Below are 21,379 nucleotides of genomic sequence, written 5' to 3'. Positions count from 1 at the left end.
AGGGGAAAAAAAGAATCCTTTGCCACTTACTAAGCCACTCTGAATATCGTACCCAAAGGTAACTTTCTAAATAGGTGAGGGAAGACTTGCGTCCACTTCTATGGAGGGCTCCGTGGTATCCTGATATGTGATCACATTCTGTCCCTATTCCATTTACCAGTCATCTAACAATACCCCTGGGAATGCAGATGACAGTACAAACCATCATGACTAACTGAAGGACATATCCTCCTGGGGGTAGGACACATCTCTTACCCCGAACTCTAATCCCGGCTCTACCACTTGTATGCTGGGTGACCCTGGGCAAGTTATTTAACTTCCTTGTGCCTCAGTTACTACATCTGCAAAATGGGGATTAAAGCTGTGAGCTCCATGAGGAGCATGGACTGTATCTAACCTGATTACCTTTAATCTACCTTAGATTCATTCATTCATTCAATCGTATTTATTGAGCACTTCCTGTGTGCAGAGCACTGTACTAAGCGCTTGGAAAGTACAAGTTGGCAACATATAGAGACGGTCCCTACCCAACAGCGGGCTCCCAGTCTAGAAGGGGGAGACAGACAACAAAACAAAACATATTAACAAAAGAAAATAAATAGAATAGTAAATATGTACAAGTAAAATAAATAGAGTAATAGAGCACTGTGCTAAGGGCTGGGGAAAGTACAAAATAACAATATAACAGACACATTCCCTGCCCACAAAGAGCTTACAGCGTAGGTAGGACAAAAGAAGCTGACTCTGTCATCCGGGCATCACTGGGTAGGTTTCCTGCTGCAAAAATTATGGTGCAATTTGGATTTCTGAGCCAAGAGCCCAGGGACTTTCTCTTGAAAGCACTTAGTCCCTCGGGAAATTTGGCTTCATCTCTTTTTGCAAAATCCCTGTGGGGATAGAAAAGTCTGGATGGAAACATTTTGACGTTCAAGGAGGAATTCCTGGAGCCGAGAGGGACAGATGGGGAGGAAGAAAAGAAATTGTGGAGGGTGTGGAATTCCACAGATGGGGAGAGGGGAGCCAGCAGCACCTGTGTTCTTTCACCCACCGGAGGATGAATTTTTGCAAAAACAGCAGAAGCTGGGCCTCAACTCCAGAAGTGGTTTTATCCCCCTCTCGTGGTTCCTGCCGCTCCTTGTTCCTGGTTATGAAGGAAATCCAGGAGCCTGAATTTGGAAATCTGCCTTCAAACCTCTCCTCTCTCCCTTCCAGGGAGAACTGATGCCACCTAGGACAACAGAGCCGAAGTGAGCGACTGCTGTCTTCTTTCTTATGAGAAGTTTTCTTGGACTGGAACTGAGAGGCTGGGAGAGGAGAGCACCCCTGAATGGTAAATTGCCTAAAAAGCAAATTTAGGAAAGGAAATAGTCTTTTACTAGGGGACAGCAGGCTCGGTAAGTCAGAGAAAAGGTAAAAAGTAGTAGGAAAGAGGAAGAACCTGAATCGTATGCAGGCTTGTTCAATTATGATTCTTCCCTCCCCCCCGCCCCACCACTTTGGGCCTCCACAGTCAACATTGTTTTAAATACAGCAAGTAGTCTGTGTGTGTTTTAGTGACTCTTTGAATCCTAAGGGAGAAGAGAGATCATTGTAAATCAGTGGACTGAGACCCATTTGCATTGACTGTGATTGAAACCAGGAGTTGGGCTTTTGCACAGATTTATTTCAAACACACATATAAAGCCTTCCCCAAACAGGTCTCCCTCCCCCCGTTCCCTTAAATCCCATTTGGATGACAAGCAGAAATTCCAACATCATCAATCGTATTTATTGTGCGCTTACTGTGTGCAGAGCACTGTACTAAGCGCTTAACAACATTGGGAAATTCATTCTAAAACCAAGTTAAGCTCTTTTGGTACTGATTTGGAAAAGGCTAAGTGCCACAACTAGGTCGTGGAAACTACAGGACATAAGAAGACTAGGCATAAGAAGACTGTAGGAGGAAAATAGGAGTAAAGGGTTTCCTCCCTTTCCTCTCCATCCAAACTGCTACCACGTTAGTACAGTCACTCATCCTATCCCAACTGGATTACTGCGTCAGTATACTTTCTAATTTCCCAACCTCCTGTCTTTCTCCACTTCAGTCTATACTTCATTCTGCTGCCCAGACGTTTCTTTCTGAAACATTCTGGACATGTCACCCCACTCCTCAAAAATCTCCAATGGTTGCCTATCAACCTTCGTATCAACCAAAAACTTCTCACTATTAGCTTCAAAGCTCTCCATCACCTTGCCCCTTCTTACCTCACCTCCTTTCTCTCCTTCTACATCCCAGCCTGCACACTCTGCTACTAACCTTCTCACTGTACCTTGTTCTCATATGTTCTGCCACTGACCCCTGGCCCACATCCTACCTCTGGCTGGAATGCCCTTCCTCCTCTAATCCGGCAATCACACTTCCCCCTTTCATAGCCCTACTGAAGGCTCACCTCCTCCAGGAGGCCTTCCCTGACTAAGCCCCCTTTTCCCCTGCTCCTCCTCTCCTCCCCATCCCCCCGACTCACTCCCTTTGCTCTACCTTCCTCCCCCTCCACTGCACTTGTGTGTATATGTACATTTTTATACCTTTTATACCTTATATTAATGATGTATCTATATCTATAATTCTATTTATTTATCTCGATGCTATTGATGTCTGTTTCGAATGTGAGCCTGTTGTGGGCAGGGATTGTCTCTACGTGTTGCTGAACTGTAATTTCCAAATACAGTGCTCAATAAATACGATTGAATGAATGAATGAATTAACCTGGAGGCGACCTTCCAATCTGACAGTGAACACATTTTTGAAAAGAAGTCTTTTCATTTTTAGCCAGAGAACCCTTGGGAGAATTTTCTGGAAACAGTGGAGATTCACTGTTCTTTCTCACTTACTCTCCGTGCCTAATGATAATAATAATGATGGCATTTATTAAGCACTTAACTATGTGCAAAGCACTGTTCTAAGCTCCCACTCCTTCACCTTTGCTCCGAAGGATAACCAAGGCCCTGCAAAGGCATGGGTTTCTCCCCATCCACCCTGGATTATAGATTAATGGAGCTGGGAGAGTAGGGACCAGATCTACGAGCTCTATTGTATTTTCCCAAGCATTTGTAACAGTGCTCTGCACATGGTCAGTACTCAGCAATTGTCTTTGATTGGCCACTTGACCTTTACAAACCACCTCCCCCATCTCCTGTTCTTCCCAACAGAAATATCCCTCAGCCATTCCAGACAAAGACCCTCAAGAGAAAAAGATCCCACAGCCTCTTACCATAATCCTCTGTAACATGCAATTCCCTTCCTGTCAGGAACTCTTCCTTAACTACCCTAAATCCTTCCTGCCTCTGGCTAAGCTCCCAAATTCTTAACCTGACCTCCGGGAAGGGAAAACAGCTGTTTGCCATGCCTGGGAGATTGATTCTTCCCATACTTGGAAACAGCCCTATAGAAAAGTTATTTTTAAAAGTACTCAAATCCATTCTTTATATTGAAAGATCTTAATACTAAATCCTACTTTCAAAGAGTTCACCAAACCCATCTCATTCTGGGGCTTGAGAAAGGCTTAATCAGAATAATAATAAGGCATGAGCAAAAAATACAACCAGATTTCCCTCGTGAGAATCAATGCTGCCCAGAAGGAGGCTTTTGGGAGGTGGATAAAGTTTGGTTCTTTCTTCTGAATCAGTCACTTGCTCTTTTGCAGGGAAAAGAAATGGGGAGGCTTCCAATTTTATTTTTTAAACTAATGGGTTTGTTAAATTGCAATTGGAATGTACTGTGAAACAGAGTTTTCTCAACCCCTTTCAGAAATTGTGCCCTGATCTTTAGGTTTTACCAGAAACACTCCCTCTCTCCCCATCTCTGTCCACCCCCCTGTACTCTCCCCTCCCATTCAGCGACTCTCCCAACACACACAGACCTTTGTCCCCACCTTGGTTTATTAACACTCAGAAATGCTCAGTGGAGGTAAACTTCTTTCCAGGAGAGTTGAAAGCAGCAGCATCCTGAGCTGCTGAGTAGAGAAAACAACTTGTGCCGCACAGCCTTCATATGCTGAACAAAGCACTTTTTACCATCTGCTGATGTTGTTTTTATCTGAACACGAGAGCTGCCTTTGTCTGACTCCAATGCCTGTTGTAATTGCTGTACCCTCTGCAGTGCTTTGAAGTAATCAATCAATCAATCGTATTTATTGAGCGCTTACTGTGTGCAGAGCACTGTACTAAGTGCTTGGGAAGTACAAGTTGGCAACATATAGAGACAGTCCCTACCCAACAGTGGACTCACAGTCTAGAAGTAGTCTTGGGAGTACTCATAAGCACTTGGTACAGTGCTCTGATGTTGATGATGATGGTGATAATGATGAGGATGATGACTGTGGTATTTGTTAAGCCCTTACTATGTGCCAGGCACTGTACTATGTGCTGGGGTAGATACAAGATAGGTTGGATTTCCATTATGACATCACAATTCCCATGGAGAATATCTGCTGCAGTGCCTGAGCTCCCGACAGTATATTGAGAATGGACCAGAGGAATACCCGGTTAGCTTCTCTGGCCTGCTCTCGTGGACAGAGATGGACGCCTTAGCCTGTGCTTTTTCTCAACTGCGGATAAGAGAAGGTAGACGATGGGTGAAGATGGGAAGGGGAGGATTGGAATGCTCTCGCCTACTGAGCTGAGCCCATGCCTTGGGATGCTCTTATTGGATGGCAGTGCCTAGTTTTCTTTAGAGGTTGAAAGTGGTGGAAACCTCCTCGCTCAAGGTAGTACAGGCACAGACCATAGGATAGGGGGCAGGTGATTGGATAAGTTACCCCCACCTTTCTCATCTCAGTTTCCACATCTCTAGATTTGAAACTGGAGCGACCTTCCTGTTCGGTCTCCTAAGGGAGTCCTGAGGGATAAACAAAGTGGCTGTGGAGTGGTTTGACAAAAGGAACGGACCGAGCGGGGGAGAAGGATGAGGGAACCGAGGCGTGTTTTGTCTTGTTTGTCTCTCTCCCTCTTCAAGACTGTGAGCCCGTTGTTGGGTAGGGAGCGTCTCTATATGTTGCCAATTTGTACTTCCCAAACGCCTAGTACAGCGCTGTGCACACAGTAAGTGCTCAATAAATACGATCGAATGAATGAATGAACTCTGAGGAGATGGGTGCTGTGAAGCTATCTAATGTTACCCTTAATCATGATCTGACTACCTGTACTTGTTTCATCCCAGCTATTAATCACTGTTTCCCAGCTTCTGGGTGATTTCTGAAGAGTCACCTTGGATCCCAATTTATCCGATCTTCTGCACCGTTTGGTGGAAACACAAGCTACTGTTGTTGTTATTATAGTGCTTATTAAGCACTTACTATGTGCCAAGCACTGTACTAAGTGCTAGGGTAAGTGCTAGGGTAGATACCAGATAATCAGGTTGGACACAGTCCCTGTCCCACATGGGGCCCATATGGGGTTCCGCCTAGACTGTATACTCATTATGGGCAGGGGACATATCTACCAACTCTGTTATATTGTACTCTCCCAAGTGCTTAGTACAATGCTCTGCACACAGTAAGTGCTCAATAAAAACCATTAATTCAATCCCCATTTTGCAGATGAGGAAACTCAGGTACAGAAAAGCAGCGTGGCTCAGTGGAAAGTGTAGGGGGATGGGAGTCAGAGGACCTGGGTTCTAATGCTGGCTCCGCCACTTTGCTGTGTGAGCTTGGGCAAACCACTTAACCTCTCTGTGACTCAGTTACCTCATCTGTAAAATAGGGATTAAGACTGTGAGCCCCACGTGGGACAACCTGATTACCTTGTATCTACCCCAGCACTTAGAACAGTGCTTGGCACATAGTAAGTGCTTAATACCATTATTATTATTATTATCATCATCTAAGGTCCATAGAGCAGGCAAGTTGTTGCCAATTTGTACTTCCCAAGCGCTTAGTACAGTGCTCTGCACATAGTAAGCGCTCAATAAATACGATTGATTGATTGATTGATTGAAGTAAGTGGCAGAGTCGGGATTAGAATCCAGGTCTTCTGACTCCCAAGCCTGTGGTCTTTCTATTAAGCCACGTGGCTTCCCATGTCTGGCTAGTCAGTACTGCTGACCTGAAAAAAAATGTCCTATGGGCTCAGTGGTCTGATGGGGACACTATTTTGCAGAAACTGACCCCACGTTGAAAACTGACAGAGGACAGGAAGGTGGGACAGGGTGGGAGGGATTGGCAAGGATATGCCAACAAAAGAAAGTCAGCCCTCAATCAAATCAATCAGTGGTATTTATTGAGTGCTTATTATGTGTAGAGCACTGTGCTAAACACTTGGGAGAGTACAACAGAATTAGCAGATATGTTAGAGCTTAGAGTCTAGATGGGGAGATAGACATTATCTACCTGAATGTATAATATATAATTTGAAGATATGTATATAAGTGCTGTGGGGTTGGGAGTGTGGAGAACATCAAATATCAAAAGATCACAGATCCAAGCGCGTAGCCATGTTGTCCTGGACCCAGGGTAAGGGAAATCCAGCAGGCAGGATCCTGAGGGAAGGTGTGGACACACAAAGCCCTTGACTCTGTGTCATCCTGACTTGCCTCCTTTTATTCATTCCCCCTCCCAGCCCCACAACACTTATGTACATATCTGTAATTTATTTATTTCTATTAATATCTGTCTCCCCCTCTAGAGTGCAAGCTCGTTGTAGGCAGGGAATGTGTCTTATACTCTCCCAAGCCTTTAGTTCAGTACTCTGCACATAGTAAGTACTCAATAAATACAATTGTCTGACTGATTGACTGTGCAGAGCCTCCAAAGGCCTTTCCTGTGTTGATCTCGAACGCTCTTGGGGCGGGAGGTAAGGAGGGTTCTGGAATCTACTGGCTGCATTTCCCAGACAAGCTGAGGCCCAATGGAACACGTCAGGCACCTGTTCCCATCATTACACTGATGCCACATTCAGGCTTGAACCCAACCAATACTTCAAAACATGGGCATCCTCCTGCTGCTTCAGAGGTGCCCAAGCATTGAAACCCCATTTTGCAAATAAAAGAACTGAGGAACGGAGAAGTTAAGTGACTTGCCCAAGGTCACAAGTGACAAGTGGCAGAACAAGGAGACTGTTCTCCAGTCCTTGTTCTGCCACTTGTCACTTGTGACCTTGGGCAAGTCACTTAACTTCTCCGTTCCTCAGTTCTTTTATTTGCAAAATGGGGTTTCAATGCCTGTTCTCCCTCCTACTTAGACTGTGAGCCCCATGTCTGAACTGATGATCTTGTATCTACTCCAGCGCTTAGTACAGTGCTTGACACATAGTAAGTACTTAACAAATACTGCAATTATTATTTGTCTTCAATCAGAAACGTGCACTGCTGATGTATGCAGGGCCTGATTGGGCAGAAGTGAAGAGCAGTGTGGCCTTCTGGAAAGAGCATGGGCCTGGGAAGACCTGTGTTCTAATCTCAGCACTACTACTGGATGGCTGACAATGGGCAAGTCACTTAACTGCTCTGTGCCTTAGTTTCCCCAGTTGTAAAATGGGGATTCAGTACTTGTTCTCCCTCTTCCTCAGACTGTGGCCCTTTGTGGGACAGGAACTTTGTCCAACCTGATTATCCTGTCTCTACCCCAGAGCTTAGAACAGTGCTTGGCATATAGTAAGTACTTTAATAGAACAATAAAAATCAAAATACTTAAGAATAATAATGAGGAATAGAACCCAGGTCGACTGATTCCCAGAGCGGTGCTCTACCCACTGAACAATGGCAGGGCAGTAGCAGATTCTAGGGCAAACATAAAAGCAGAGTTAAACCAGCAGTGTCTTGGGTTCCCTGGAGAGGACTCAAGCGGACTGGCCTGACCTAAAGTGGAACCAGGGCTGGGAGAAAGGAGCAGAGCCAGTGTGGGGAAGGGTTGAACAATGGTTCTGAACAATAATAATAATAACAATAATAATAATAATTTTAGCATTTGATCAATACTTACTATGTGGCAGGCACTGTTTAAGTGCTGGGGTGGATACAAGTAAATTAGGTTGGATACAGTCTCTGTTTTACTCGGGGCTCACAATCTTAACCCGTTTTACAGATGAGGTAACTGAGGCCTGGAGAAGTTAAGTGACTTACCCAACGTCACACAGCAGACAGGTGGCAGAGCCGGGATTAGAACCCAGACAATATAATAATGGTATTTGTTAAGCACTTACTATGTGCCAGGCACTATACTAAGTGCTGGGGTAGATATAAGCAAGTTGGGTTGGACACAGTCCCTGTCCCATGAGGAGCTCACAGTCTCAATCCCCATTTTACTGATGAGGTAACTGAGGCCCAGAGAAGTGAAGTGACATCCAACGTCACCCAACAGGCAAGTTGCGGGGCCAGGATTTAACCCCATGACCTTTTGATTCCCAGGCCTGTGTTCTATCCACTAGGCCTCGCTGCTTGGGAGTTTGTTTTCCAAACAAGGGTGGAGCCTTCACGTGCCTCTGTGCTTTCCTTGTAGACGAACTGAGCCTGGCCGCGGACAACGTGGGCTCTTCGGACATGCCCCCTGACGTCTACGAGGGAGGTCTGGGGGCCCGAAGGCCACCGTGCTTCAGCCCGCCCGGAAGCAAACCCAAGAACTTCCGCCTGCGGCACCTGCGCGGGCTGGATTCCTACCTGCCCAGTGACCTTCGGCCCGCCGGCCAGTGTGAAAGCCACTGGCTGTGGAGGCTCCTGAGCGGAGCTTGTCCCCCGCTCCCTCAGGTGCCACCCGGGGCCGGGGCCGGAACACTTCAGACTCTTTTCCCGGAAAGCCCAACGTGCCCTAAGCCAGCCTTTCCGGCCCTCCCTGAGTCTGCGGACAGCCCCGGGACTAGTCGCCAGCAGAACAGCTTGGGTGAGCAGACACATCGTCTAGGATTTTGGGGTGGGAATGGATGAGGGGCAGGAGGAGAGACTGGGAGGGGGGAAAGATTCTTTTCCTCCCAACCTACCAATTGCCTGGAGCTGGGACGCTTAGAAAGTGGCAGTGAGGCTGGAGAGGTGGAGTACATGAAGCTTTAAGGGGCTCTGTGGAAGCCTATAGAACAAACCAAAGATGACTAGGGAAGAGATCAAATTCTTCTGTTTTTATAGGATCGCTGGAAACCTCTGGCTCTTCCCAGCTCCCAAGGCACAGGGGTCTGAAGATTCCAAGCCAAGACCTAATGGAGACAGGAGGGAGGGCTCCCCCTCTTCGACCCCCTGGGATCACTCACCTCCCTTCCCTTTCCTCCCCCTCGGCAGCTCCAGGTTCCAGCAAGGATACGCCAGAGGCTTCCCCCTCCCAGGCCAGGCCCGGACCCAGGCCCAAAAGGTCCAGGTTGGCCTCGGAGAAGTCAGCATACCCTGCGTGCAAGAGAACCCGCCCTGATAGCTGCAAGGGGCCGCAGCAGGGCCCAGAGGCGGAGCTAGGACCCTCGGCGGGAAAAGGGGAAACTGAGTGCAGAGACACCTGACCTCGCCTAAGGGGCCTGTGGAGGGGAAGAGCTGAGAGAGACCCTGGGCGGGGGAGAATGGCCTCTGCCACCACCACAGCCTACCAGCCAGCCAGTCAGGCGGCCCTGGAAGAGAGTGCCAAATGGTCCGGGGCCGCTGAGAGAGGAAGCGGGGGCCGGGAGAAGAAGAAGCAGGAGTCAGGGGCCCCGGGAGGCTCTGCTCTCAGGGCGTTCAGGAACCGGCATTGTATTGCAGACAAGAAGCAAGGCAGAACACCCCAGCCAGGCCGGTGGCGTCGGGGCTTCAGGTCCGTCATAATAAAGGACCGGTACTGCGGTTGTCTTACTGCCGGTTTAGCCTTTTCCACTCTCTCTTTCTCCATAATAATAATGATGATTATAATAATAATTGTGGTATTTGTTAAGCGCTTACTTTGTGCCAGGCACTGGAGTAGATACAAGATCATCGGGTCGGACACAGTCCTTGTCCCACATGGGGCTCACACTCTTCATCCAGAAGAGTCATTCATAGAGAAGCAGCGTGGCTCAGGGGAAAGGGCACGGGCTTTGGAGTCAGTGGTCATGGGTTCAAATCCCCGCTCCGCCAATTGTCAGCTCTGTGACTTTCGCAAGTCACTTAACCTCTATGCCTCAGTTACCTCATCTATAAAATGGGGATTAAAGACTGTGAGCCCCCCGTGGGACAACCTGATCACCTTGTAACCTCCCCAGTGCTTAGAACAGTGCTTTGCACATAGTAAGCGCTTAATAAATGCCATCATCATTATCATCATCTACAGTTTTCAGATGAGGTAACAAGCACTAAGTCTCTCTCTCTCTCTCTCTCTCTCTCTCTCACACACACACACACACACACACACACACACACACACACACACACACACACACACACACAAAACCCCTAAATCTCATAAGGAGAGGTTCCATAGTCATTAAAAAAGCAGTCCTCTGACTGACTTTACCTGTCAGTGGCCCACTTGGACCACTTTGGTATTTGTTAAGTGCTTACTATATGCCAGGTACTGTACTTAACATTGGGGTAGATAGAAGCTAATCAGGCTGAACACAGTCCCTGTCCCATATGGGGCTCCCAGTCTTAACCCCCATTTTACAGGCGACGTATCTGAAGCACAGACAACCGAAGTGACTTGCTCATTGCCACAGAGCAGACAAGTGACGGAGCTGGGATTAGAACCCAGGTCCTTCTGACTCCGAGTACACTGCTTCTCAGGACCACTTGCTCCAGAAAATCCACAGTACTGAACCCAATCACCCCGGCATCCCTCTGGCCCCACAGGGACCAGATGGCAGTTGAGTAGCTCAGCCTTCTGCCCAGTGTAGGGATACTTTTTCCCTCCTCCCTTAGTTGCCCTGATTAAATCCTTCCTCTGGCTGGATCAGACACACGTCTTAGAGAAGCAGCGTGGCTCAGTGGAAAGAGCAAGGGCTTTGGAGTCAGAGGTCATGGGTTCAAATCCTGCCTCCACCAATTGTCAGCTGTGTGACTTTAGGCAAGTCACTTAACTTCTCTGTGCCTGTTACCTCATCTGTAAAATGGGGATTAAGACTGTGAGCCCCCTGTGGGACAACCTCATCACCTTGTAACCTCCCCAGCACTTAGAACAGTGCTTTGCACATAGTAAGCGCTTAATAAATGCTATCATTATTATTACCACAAGAGCTAAACTGGTTCTCCTGGGCCCCAACCAACTCTTATTCACAGGCTGGAAAGGTTGGCATTGGCATCACTGCTGTTGGCTGTCTACTACTTAGCTTGGGTGGCAGGTGCCTGCCAGGGCCAAGTGATGAGAGGAATGTCAAGGATGTAGAGCGCATGGTACAGTGCTCTGCACACAGTAACCGCTCAATAAATACGATTGAATGAATGAATGAAAGAATAAAGGCTGAAGAGCACATAAATCCAACCGCCCCCCGCCAATTCTTCTCTGTCTCTTTCCCCTTCCCCTATAGTGCCTAGATTTCTTAATGAAATTACCATTCACCAAATCGCACACCACCAGGACGATGGGAAACCAGAAGACCGTTTAGGGCAGCTATTGAAACGTGATGCTGCGGGGTAAAAACAAAAGGAAAAGCTTTTTATTTACCCAAAGAGACCTGAGCACATGGGAATTTTCCCTAAGAAATGCATAGGCCAAAAACATCAGTAGAGTCAAAAGGGATTTAGATGAATTCTCTGGGCAAGAGGTCCATAGTAGATCACCTATAGGGCACTTGGGGTATTAAAGGGAAGGTTTAGGAATTTAATAAGACTTGAAAAGGATATGTATGCAATTGATCAGCCCGAATTAGATCCCTGGGTAGATGCCTAATGGGTTACTAGAAAAAGCTAGGGACGTTCAAAGGTACATTCTTAAACATCAGGATGGATATGTCAAAAAGGGCAACCACCACTCAATTTCTCAAAGCAGCCTGTTGCCCTGCAGAATACTGGACTGGATAATAATGATAATAATAATAATAATAATAATAATGGCATTTATTGAGCACTATGTGCAAAGCAGGTAACAGGCACAGAGAATAATAATAATGTTGGTATTTGTTAAGCGCTTACGATGAGCAAAGCACTGTTCTAAGCGCTGGGGGGAACACAAAGAGATGAGGTTGTCCCATGTGGGGCTCACAGTCTTAATCCCCATTTTACAGGTGAGGGAACTGAGGCACAGAGAAGTGAAGTGACTTGCCCAAGGTCACACAGCAGACACGTGGGGGAGGCAGGATTCGAACCCATGACCTCCGACTCCCAAGCCCGCACTCTTTCCACTGAGCCACACTGCTTCTCTGGGAAGGGACTTGTCCAAAGTCACAGCAGACAAGTGGCGGAGCAGGGATTAGAACCCAGGTCCTTCTATTTATTTATTTTACTTGTACATATCTATTCTATTTTATTTTGTTAATATGTTTGGTTTTGTTCTCTGTCTCCCCCTTCTAGACTGTGAGCCCACTGTTGAGTAGGGACTGTCTCTATATGTTGCCAACTTGTACTTCCCAAGCGCTTAGTACAGTGCTCTGCACACAGTAAGCGCTCTGCACACAGTAAGCACTCAATAAATACGATTGATTGATTGATTGACTCCCAGACTCATGCTGTATCCACTAGGTCTAGCTGCTTCTGCTAATGGCTGACTGAATCAGCAACCAGGACTGCGTGCGAAACTCCATGAGTGGATGGGTCGTGATTTTAGAGTGAGCAAAATGTTACTTTGCTTAGCTTTTGTGCCCTTCTCTGCTAAGTTCCTTCTGAATTCTTAGGCCTGGTGAGTTGTTTATATCTAGCTAATCAATTCGTATCGCTTTTACTGTTGGATTCAATTCCTGACCTGCCTGTGATAGAAAACTATCTGGGTGGGGGAACTTTCCTAACGTTCCCGGAAAAGACTACACTAAAAACTTCCAGAAGGTCCCTTTTACGCCTGTAGGCATATTTTGCCCATGATCTTCCTGCAAGCTCAGCCGATACCCTGGTGGGTTTATCTATTAATCTTCACATCCCTCACCAGGCCAATTTCAAACTCCTTTCCGAACCATGTTTCTGTTTAGCAGCTGACCTGTCACTCCTTTTGGATTCACCGATCCTCCGATACCTCGGCTGACATCTGGATCACTGACTTTTCAACCGGAGCGTACGTTCACCATCTTCTCTTTTTTCATTTACCACAGACTCGGGAGACTTCACCAGAACTCTGCCGAACAAACCCTGAACCTCCGGTTTCAGTTAATACTGAACAGTGCTGAATGCTTTTTCCCCTGGCATCACGCCTATAATCCCATGAGCTCCACGGAGGGTGGGTGATGAGAGGTCAGGGGAACGTGTTATTTAGGTTGAGTCCCCTAATAAACAAAAAAGCTGAGTATCTGATTGACTTAAGATTTTATTAATTTTTTGTAGTAAGACAGACAAAATACTACCGTCCATTCAACACTGAGTTAAACTCTACGGTGATGGGGTAGGCACGGGGGCAATTCCCTTTTTGATTGAATGCTGAATGGTTAAACATTAAAGGGCAAATATTAGAATCGGGAACATTCGTCCCCACCCCCATCACCAAAAGAAAAAAACCCAAACCAGAGGGTAATCTGGATTTATTAAATAAGAGGGCACGTTAGGACCTCAGAGCACCTGGCCAGCTATCGCAGAAGTCTGGACGGGTTTAGAATGGGACCGTGACCGTGAATGTGGCATTTACAAATGCCAGTTACCTCCGCAGTGCCTGAAAGCAGGGGGGCAACAGGGTGCAGGCTAGAACCTTCATCTAAAGAACTCTCTATAATACACCTTTCCCACCACCGGGACAATGAGAAAAACAGGGGCAGAGAGGTCCAATCGATCTCTTTCGAGCATGCGGGGAGGGTGGGTGGGGGGAGTCAGGTGCTGGGAAATCCTAGAGTCGAGGTTTACACCTGAGCGGGTTGTTCACACGCTGGAGGGAGGGTTGAACTCGTAACACTATACAGTGGTTTAACTGAATGCCGATGACCCTGTGCCCTTTGGTCCTGCCACCCTTCAGGGGCGCAGAATTTAAGGGACGGGGACGTCAGAGGGGCACACAACCGATGAGCATGCTGCAAGCCCACGCCATGCTGCAAGCCCCGTTTTACAGTACTGAAACAGTCGAACTACTGCCACGGCCTTTTCTGCCACCCGCCCTGGAGGAACTGAAATTTGCTTCCTCGGAGGCTGGGAAATGAGGCGGGGGGCCTCAGCCCACACCGGCATTTCTCTAGCCACTGTAGCTCCAAATCTGGAAATTGTGACCGCATTCAGTTCTTCCCACTTGCAAGGCGGTTCATGCTGGCTAAGATTCACGTAGGGCCTTAGGAAGCTCTAGGTAGGAAGGAGGAGGGGGGGGGAGGAGGAGGAAGGGGAAGAGGAGGAGGAGGAAGAGGGTCAACAGGGGAAGAATCAGAAAGAATTCCTTAAGGAACAACAGGGAAACAATTGGAAAGAATTTCTTAAGGCCTGGCCTTGGGAACTCTAATGATTCAGCCACTGTGCTCCAGCCCTTGGACACTAGCTCAGAAACAGAGAAGAATTTCAGTAAGAAAAAGCAGTATCATTCCCTGTCCCCCCAGGGCATAACTGAAATCAGATACTAACGAGGATGGGAAAAAAACAGAACGGTGGAATTATCACTCGTCGTCAGACCATCCCAGCCCAGGTTCATCGGTCTTCCATCCAAAGGAATCCGAGGATGACCGGTCCATTTGTTCTGGAAATCCTGTGCTGGCTGGGGGCAGTGCAAGAGGCTCCGGGGCCCGACCACCAAGAGAGGCCTCGGCCATAAGAAGCCTCCACCTGCAGCCACGGACTCCGGGTGGCTGTGACTTGGCAGGCCGGGTAGCCTCATGGGGAGGGTCAGGGTGGTTTCTAAGTCAGCATCTTCTCTCCGCTGTGCCAACTAGAGGGGCCATGGCATCATGGGGAGGTGGGGTTCAGTTTCTCACACGGGTGCTGCAAAAGCGTTTTGCAATCTCCTCATCTGCCCCACGTACTCACTTCCAATCTGCTCTGGGGTCCAGCCGGACGATTAATTCGGGGCTGAGGCCACGTGGAGGACTTGGTAAAGCGATAAGGGAAGCAAGTGGATCAGAAAAGAGCGTGCCTGCTCCAGTGATGAGACTCTGCTGCTCCCCGGCTGGCTGTAGAAGGGCAGGTCCTGGGCGGCTGCCCTATATGAGGGCAAAGGTCAGTCTCTCCTGCACCTGGAGGAGAGGTTAAAGGCATGGCAAATTGAGATCAACGGCAGCCTGGCCTTGGCTCATTTATGGAGGGCGGGCATTATAGAGGATCTGGAGGACAGGGAGCTCAAGTTTGGAGGAATCAGTGCAGAATTAGGTAGTTTCAACAGATGAACGATGGGATAAGCCTGGGTAAAAACAACAACAAAGAAACCAGTGTCAAAATGCATCAATGAAAGCTCAGTCTTCTCAAGGTGTTGAGGTACAGATATGGCCTGGAATTTTTACCGCAAGCCTCGTCACTCATTGGGCTGTGCAGGTGGTGAGTGCCTCCTGATGTCACTCTGACTTCTTTCCCTCTTCAAATCTGGCAGGTCACACCTCTTCCCCTTTCAAAGCCCTCAAGAAAAATGCCACCTCCTCCAGGAAGACTTGATGAATTAATGTTGCCCCACCCAATTCACTTCAACCCAGCAATCACTCTTAGGATTTACACCCATTCCCAGCAAATGTGCTGATCGACAGAGTGGTGGCATGTCCCAGCCTGCAATATTTTATTTTATTCATCTGTTTCATTTATCAACTTACCTGCCACCAGATGCATTTCCTCTTCCTTCTGCTCACAGGATTTGTAAATTTCCATCTCTCCTGCTCCCTCACTAGCTTGTAAACTCCATGAAGGCAGAGACCAAATCATTCATGTCTTTGACACATTTCCAATTGTTTAGCCCGTACTTACTCTACACTATCGAATTCTTGATGGCTGGAGAAATGCCATTTACTACAGGACTGTGTTCAGTAATTAGCTGATGACAACCACACAGGAAAGAAACCTAGTTTTCAAATCCAGCATTTCTCCATTGCAGAAGGCTATGGATATGGGAAACGATCCAGGCAACAAACTACTAAAATAGTTAGGAGGCCAAACTTACATCTAGTGTAATAAAGCTCAATTAATTAGGAGTTCCTTATTCTGATATCCCAGCGAAGGAATATTTGTTTTAAAGTTGCACCATTTCAGGGGACAGTCAGCTCTCCATTCAGGAATGTCAATCCAGTTTAGGGTTTCACCCATTGCTCGCCCTTCCCAGCTCAGTCGTCACTCCACTATAAAATCTGAGCCAGTCAATTTGGTGCTTCCCTGCTGCTTAAGGTTTGGAGGGAGCAGAGCTTGTGACTGATCACCTGTGACTTGAAGATCTTCAGGCTCTTTCTTCCCCTTTCTCTCCTCAGCACCCCAATCCCAGCCAATTAACATGGATAATCAAGAGTTGGCTGTGCCTTTAGAGGGAAATCACCAGTCTTTTCAACTGCAAACTGGATTCGGAGGGAGGTATTATAGCTGGTGGTGGGGAAAAGCTGGCCTAAAATAAGAAGCAGACCAGAAAAAAAGGGGAAAAGCAGCAGGAAGGTAGCAGACAAAATGCCCACTCCTGCTGAACTGAATTTCTTTCAGGAAGCTCCTGATCTCCCATCCAATTTCTGTGGTTAAGCTGCCTGCGATGCTGACCGCTGCAAGCAGCAATCCAAGGGCCTGAATGAGCAGCAAGGCTCCACCATGTCCCCTCTGGCCTCATCTTCCTCACACCTCCAGTGAGCATGCTTGGACTGTTTAAACCCTCACATTAAAACTGAGTTACATGGTTTCGCTTGCTTTTCCGTTCCATCTCTGCCCATGGCACCTCTGGCTTCCACCCCGCCACACACCACCACCTCTCAGCAGGGAGCGTTCCTCTCCCCGAGCCAGCCGCGTGGTCCCAGCTTACCGTCGAGCCGATGCTAGGGTCTCGGGGAGGGGGTGAATGGACACCCCGGGCTCGGTACCTCTCGTTGGCTTCTTTTCCCGGAGGGGATGGCGGTCTTCCACAGCAAGTCACATTGTCCTGCTGTACTCGATTCCGCTCTTGGCAGAAATGCCTGACCAAGGCAAGAGGCTGCAAAGAAGGCTCTGAGCCTGGCGGTAAATTCTTTGAGGAATTGAACAAGGGCTCAGGCTGGCTAGCGCGGACCCGATATGCTGAATATAATCGGTGGGACTCTGTTAAGGAACATCACCTCAAAAGGGAGACAACAGCAAAAATCCCTTCCAAAACCCCAGCCTAAGGAGCAGTTTCCATTCTTGCCACTCCTTAAGCAGGGCTGCTTTGCAAGTTGGCAATATGTCTGGAAGCAGTGTGGCCCAGTGGAAAGAGCCCAGGCCCGGGAGTCAGAAGACCTGGGTTCTGATTCTGGCTCCGCCACTTGTCTACTGGGTGACCTTGGGTGAGTCACTTCATTTCTCCATGCCTCGGTTACGTCACCTGTAAAATGGAGATTAAGTGTGAGCCTTACGTGGGACAGGGACTGTGTCCAACCTGATTAGTTTGCATGTACAGATCACTGCCTGGCACACAGTAAACGCTGAACAAATACCGTAAGTTTTGGAAAAGGGCATGGGGCTCACTTAGAGCTCTTGTGTGGACCTGACTGGGTACAGCTTCTCCTGAACAGGTAGAAAAGTTAAGGGCTGCATTTTGGAGCACTGTGTCTCTATGAGTTGTAGTATAGCCTTCCTGCCCCTGCTTCCAAGTCTTTCTGTTGCCTGTGGAAAGGCCATGAAAGTAAAGAGAGCAGGTGAACTAAAGATGGGTGAGAGGAAAAAAAAAATATAGGAATGACAGTCCAAAGACTCCCCACATCCTTCTCCCCATATCTTTTACAACAAAAGGAAACCCACATGCAAATGTAAACAAATATTTCAGGGCTTCTATGGGGACTATGGAAAGAGACAGGAGACCCAGGTTCTAATCCCGGCTCCTCCACTAGCCCGCTGTGTGACCTCGGGCAAGTCGCTTAACTCCTCGGTGGCTCAGTTTCTTCAACTGTAAATTGGGGTTTAAATACCCATTCTCCCTTCCCCTCACACCGTGGGCAAGGCACTGTATCCAATCTGATTATATGGTTTCTACTCTAGCACTAAGCCCCATAGAAAGGCCTTAAATACCACAATTATGATTGTTATTCTCTGAACAAATGGGTCTAATCCTGGATTTAGAGTGTAGACACACAGCCCTAGCCAAAAGCAGGCCCCCTTCCAGGTCATTCTGACTTGCATGAGCGCCCTTGTCAGTTCTCGGCTTTTCCTGCCAAATTTTTTTTGGACATTTTATACAACTGGAATGGGGCAATGGATATTGTCAGCCACTCCACCTCCGGTCCGCAGGAGTAGTCGGAGGCAAGGGCTACCACCCTGCCTCTCAAACCTTAGATCTGATAAAACCCTTGGAGACCCACACAAGCATCCAAAAGCCACCTCACTGCTACCCGACACTGCGAAGGATATAAGATTGTCCACGGAGGGTGCCCTCCATTGATGTAGAGAACATAGGTGAAACCATCTTTCAGGACTCCCCGAATGGAATAATAATAGGGCAGATAGTGGTGCTGCTTAAAGTCTCTGTTTTCGTAAAAGTTTATTGCAGTGTTGTTGGTGGTGAGGACGTGAAGGTAGATGGCTTTGCAGTGGTCTTGGGCTGTAGTAGATATATGATCCTTCAAGCTTTCCAGTAAGAGGGAACCTGGGTCAGAAAGAATGAGAGGATTACATCTAGCTCTCGTGCTCCCGTCGGCTTCTTCCCCGAGCATCGCCAAGATCAGTTTTGGCACCCTCAAAAATTGTTCGGAACACTGAACCAGACACTGGGGGAACATGCATATCCCTGCCCTCAGGGAGCTTAGAGACAGAATGGAGGACAACTAGATAACCCACCCTAAGTCCCACCACACTTATGAACATAGCCGTAATTTATTATAATGTCTGTCTCCCTCTGTAGACTGTAAGCTTGTTATGGGCAGGGGACGTGTCTACTAGCTCTCCCAAGAGCTTAGTACTGTGTTCTGCACGCTCTAAGTATATTTATTTTTAATTGATAATAATGATGGTGCTTGTTAAGCACTTACTAAGTGCCAGGCATTGTACTAAGCACTGGGGTAGACACAAGCAAATTGAGATGGACACAGTCCCTGACCCACGTGAGGCTCACAGTCTCATTCCCCGTTTTGCCAATGAGGTAACTGAGGCCCAGAGAAGTGAAGTGACTTGCCCAAGGTCACAGAGCAGACAAGTGGCAGAGCCAGGATTAGAACCCATGACCTTTTGACGCCCAGGCCCATGCTCTAACCACTATGCTATGCTGCTTCATGATTGATAGATGCAGCTGAGTGGGGAGTAAGGAGAAATAATAGAGTGGATACATAAGGCAATAACAAACAACTGAAAATGCTAAGGTAACTGAAAAGATGATTTGACTGGAAAAATGGGGAGAGTTAATCAGATGGTTTTTTTTTTTTTTTTTTGGAAGGGCTCTGAAGGATGGAAGGGACATAGTTCAGCCAAGTTGAGGAGGAACAGAGTTCTGAGCAAGAAGGAAAAACCAGGAGCAGATAAGAGGCAGGAGAAGTGGTAGCAAGGTACAGAGATGAAGCTATAATTCTTGGTTTAATAAAGAGAAGGGAGGTTGGAGATGGAACTGGGAAACCAATATTTAAGTGGAAATCGCTTGGATTTTTACACAGATTGTGATTCTTGAGTTGAAGCATCAGTTTAGCTGCTAAATACTTGCTCTCCAAATCTGCTATTAAAAGGGGTGGCATCCATTTCCTTCAACCAAAAAAATCAATTATTTTCGGAGCCTGATGACTCTCTTGGTTTGAAACTGCATAAGATTCAACCTCTGGCAAAAGACTGCAGTGGGCGAGATGTTTAAAACAGAATTTTAAAAGTTCTTCTTAGAGACGCTTTGGGCTCCATTACTTATTTTTTTTTTTTAGAACTGTTTCCCATTTTCTGTGGGGCTCTCTGTTCTCTACTGGGGACTCTCAAGGCATTCTGGCTGGGCTCAAAGATGTTTAGAGGGCTGTGGTGACTCACACGAGCAAGGTGAGCGGAAAACAGGAGTGTAAGAGACCACTATGCTTTTTAATGGCTTCAAAATAGAAGATGCTCTCCTTAGGTTGAGATGGAAATAGCCAGAAGACAAGAAGCCAGCTTAATGATCAAAGGAGATGGGCGGATCCAAAAGTATTTTCAATCAAGAATCCTGATTAACTTGGTTTACCAGTACACTGTAGGTTTGTACATATACATAAGTATATAACTGAACTAAAGGTCTCCTTCAGCCACAACTTCCCTTTCACACTAGGGGCTTAAACTTTGATTGTCCTAAAACTGCCGAAATTGGGTTTATCTGTGCCCGGGTTGCTGGGGCTATTTTTAACCCACAGACTCCTGAATCACAAGAAGCCTTTCCTTTAGCTGCCTCCAGGCCTGGTTCAGAGCAGGTTTGCTACTGAAAATAGCCAGAGATGTGGGCAAGGCCGAATGACCACAGGGAAAGCCCCACTTTACTTCAGGGCTGGCCTATTTTTTAAATGGCATTTCTTAAGTGCTTACCATGTGCCAGGCCCTGTACTAAGAGCTGAGGTAATAATAATAATAATAATAATGATGATGGTATTTGTTAAGTGCTTACTATGTGCCAAGCACTGTTCTCAGCAATGGGGGGAATACAAGGTAATCAGGTTGTCCCATGTGGATCTCAAAGTCTTAATCCCCATTTTACAGATGAGGGACCTGAGGCACAGAAAAGTTAAGTGACTTGCCCACAGTCACACAGAGGACAAGTGGGGGAGCCAGGATTAGAACCCATGATCGCTGATTCCCAAGCCCATGCTCTTTCCATTGAGCCATACTGCTTTTCTAGATACAAGCTAATCAGACTGGAGATAGTCCACGTCCCATATAGGGCTCTCACAGTCCTAATCCCCATCTTTCAGGTGAGGTAACTGAGGTGCAGAAGTGAAGTGACTTGCCCAAGGTCCCACAGCAGACAAGTGGCGGAACCAGGATTAGAACCCAGGTCCTTCTGACTCCCATTCATTCAAATTTATTGAGCGCTTACTGTGTGCAAAGCACTGTACTAAGCGCTTGGGAAGTACAAGGCCTGTGCTGTATCCACTAGGCCATGCTGCTTCTCAGATGCAGGGAGCCTAGGTCACCCTATGCCTGTTTAATGTTTGATCTCTGAATTGGTCCAACAATTGATGTTTCAGCCCACATATTTGCAGATTTCTGCCTCCTGGCAGATATTTACACTTGGAATAACAATGACATCTTGCATACACTGAATGAATTTCAACTTCACCTCTACTCTAGACTTGTTTATAAATTGGGATGCAATGGCATTCAGGA

General features: G+C 47.3%; 2 protein-coding genes across 8 annotated transcripts in view; one reads left to right on the top strand and one right to left on the bottom strand.

Annotated features, from left to right (window-relative positions):
- Positions 1-1,243: 1,243 nt before the first annotated feature.
- Positions 1,244-13,317, top strand: C21H16orf90 (chromosome 21 C16orf90 homolog). 2 transcript variants are annotated; one of them, XM_038762843.1, is made up of 3 exons: positions 1,244-1,330; positions 8,472-8,849; positions 13,132-13,317. In XM_038762843.1, exons 1-3 carry the CDS (start codon positions 1,273-1,275, stop codon positions 13,170-13,172), a joined length of 477 nt encoding a protein of 158 aa, XP_038618771.1. In that variant the 5' UTR covers positions 1,244-1,272; the 3' UTR covers positions 13,173-13,317. The 2 variants fall into 2 exon arrangements, with proteins under 2 accessions (XP_038618771.1, XP_038618772.1); XM_038762844.1 differs by lacking the exon at positions 1,244-1,330 and adding an exon at positions 4,510-4,602.
- An 8-nt stretch (positions 13,318-13,325) lies between these two features.
- NAA60 (N-alpha-acetyltransferase 60, NatF catalytic subunit) overlaps positions 13,326-21,379 on the bottom strand; it is a 57,410-nt gene continuing 49,356 nt past the window's right edge. For 2 of the 6 annotated variants that reach the window (XR_005455348.1, XR_005455347.1), the window contains 3 exons: positions 18,473-18,707; positions 16,917-17,180; positions 13,326-15,338 (listed from right to left, as the gene is read on the bottom strand). Coding sequence is in view for 3 of the 6 variants with exons in the window: in XM_038762840.1 (XP_038618768.1) it covers positions 17,024-17,180; positions 18,473-18,707 (392 nt within the window). In the remaining 3 variants the exon portion in view is untranslated. Of the gene's footprint in view, positions 15,339-16,916; positions 17,189-18,472; positions 18,708-21,379 lie in introns of all 6 variants that reach the window. The other 4 variants (XR_005455349.1, XM_038762840.1, XM_038762841.1 and 1 more) reach the window with 4 other exon arrangements.

Source organism: Tachyglossus aculeatus, chromosome 21 (genome assembly GCF_015852505.1).
Source record: "Tachyglossus aculeatus isolate mTacAcu1 chromosome 21, mTacAcu1.pri, whole genome shotgun sequence".
Classification (NCBI taxonomy): domain Eukaryota; kingdom Metazoa; phylum Chordata; class Mammalia; order Monotremata; family Tachyglossidae; genus Tachyglossus; species Tachyglossus aculeatus.
This window is presented reverse-complemented; position numbering and strand designations above follow the sequence as displayed.

Coding starts and splice junctions, on each gene's coding strand:
- C21H16orf90 (XM_038762843.1), top strand. CDS start 1,273: ATGAGAAGTTTTCTTGGACTGGAACTGAGAGGCTGGGAGAGGAGAGCA. Junction 1,331..8,471: donor GAGGAGAGCACCCCTGAATG/GTAAATTGCCTA, acceptor CTTTCCTTGTAG/ACGAACTGAGCCTGGCCGCG. Junction 8,850..13,131: donor TCGCCAGCAGAACAGCTTGG/GTGAGCAGACAC, acceptor CATTTACCACAG/ACTCGGGAGACTTCACCAGA.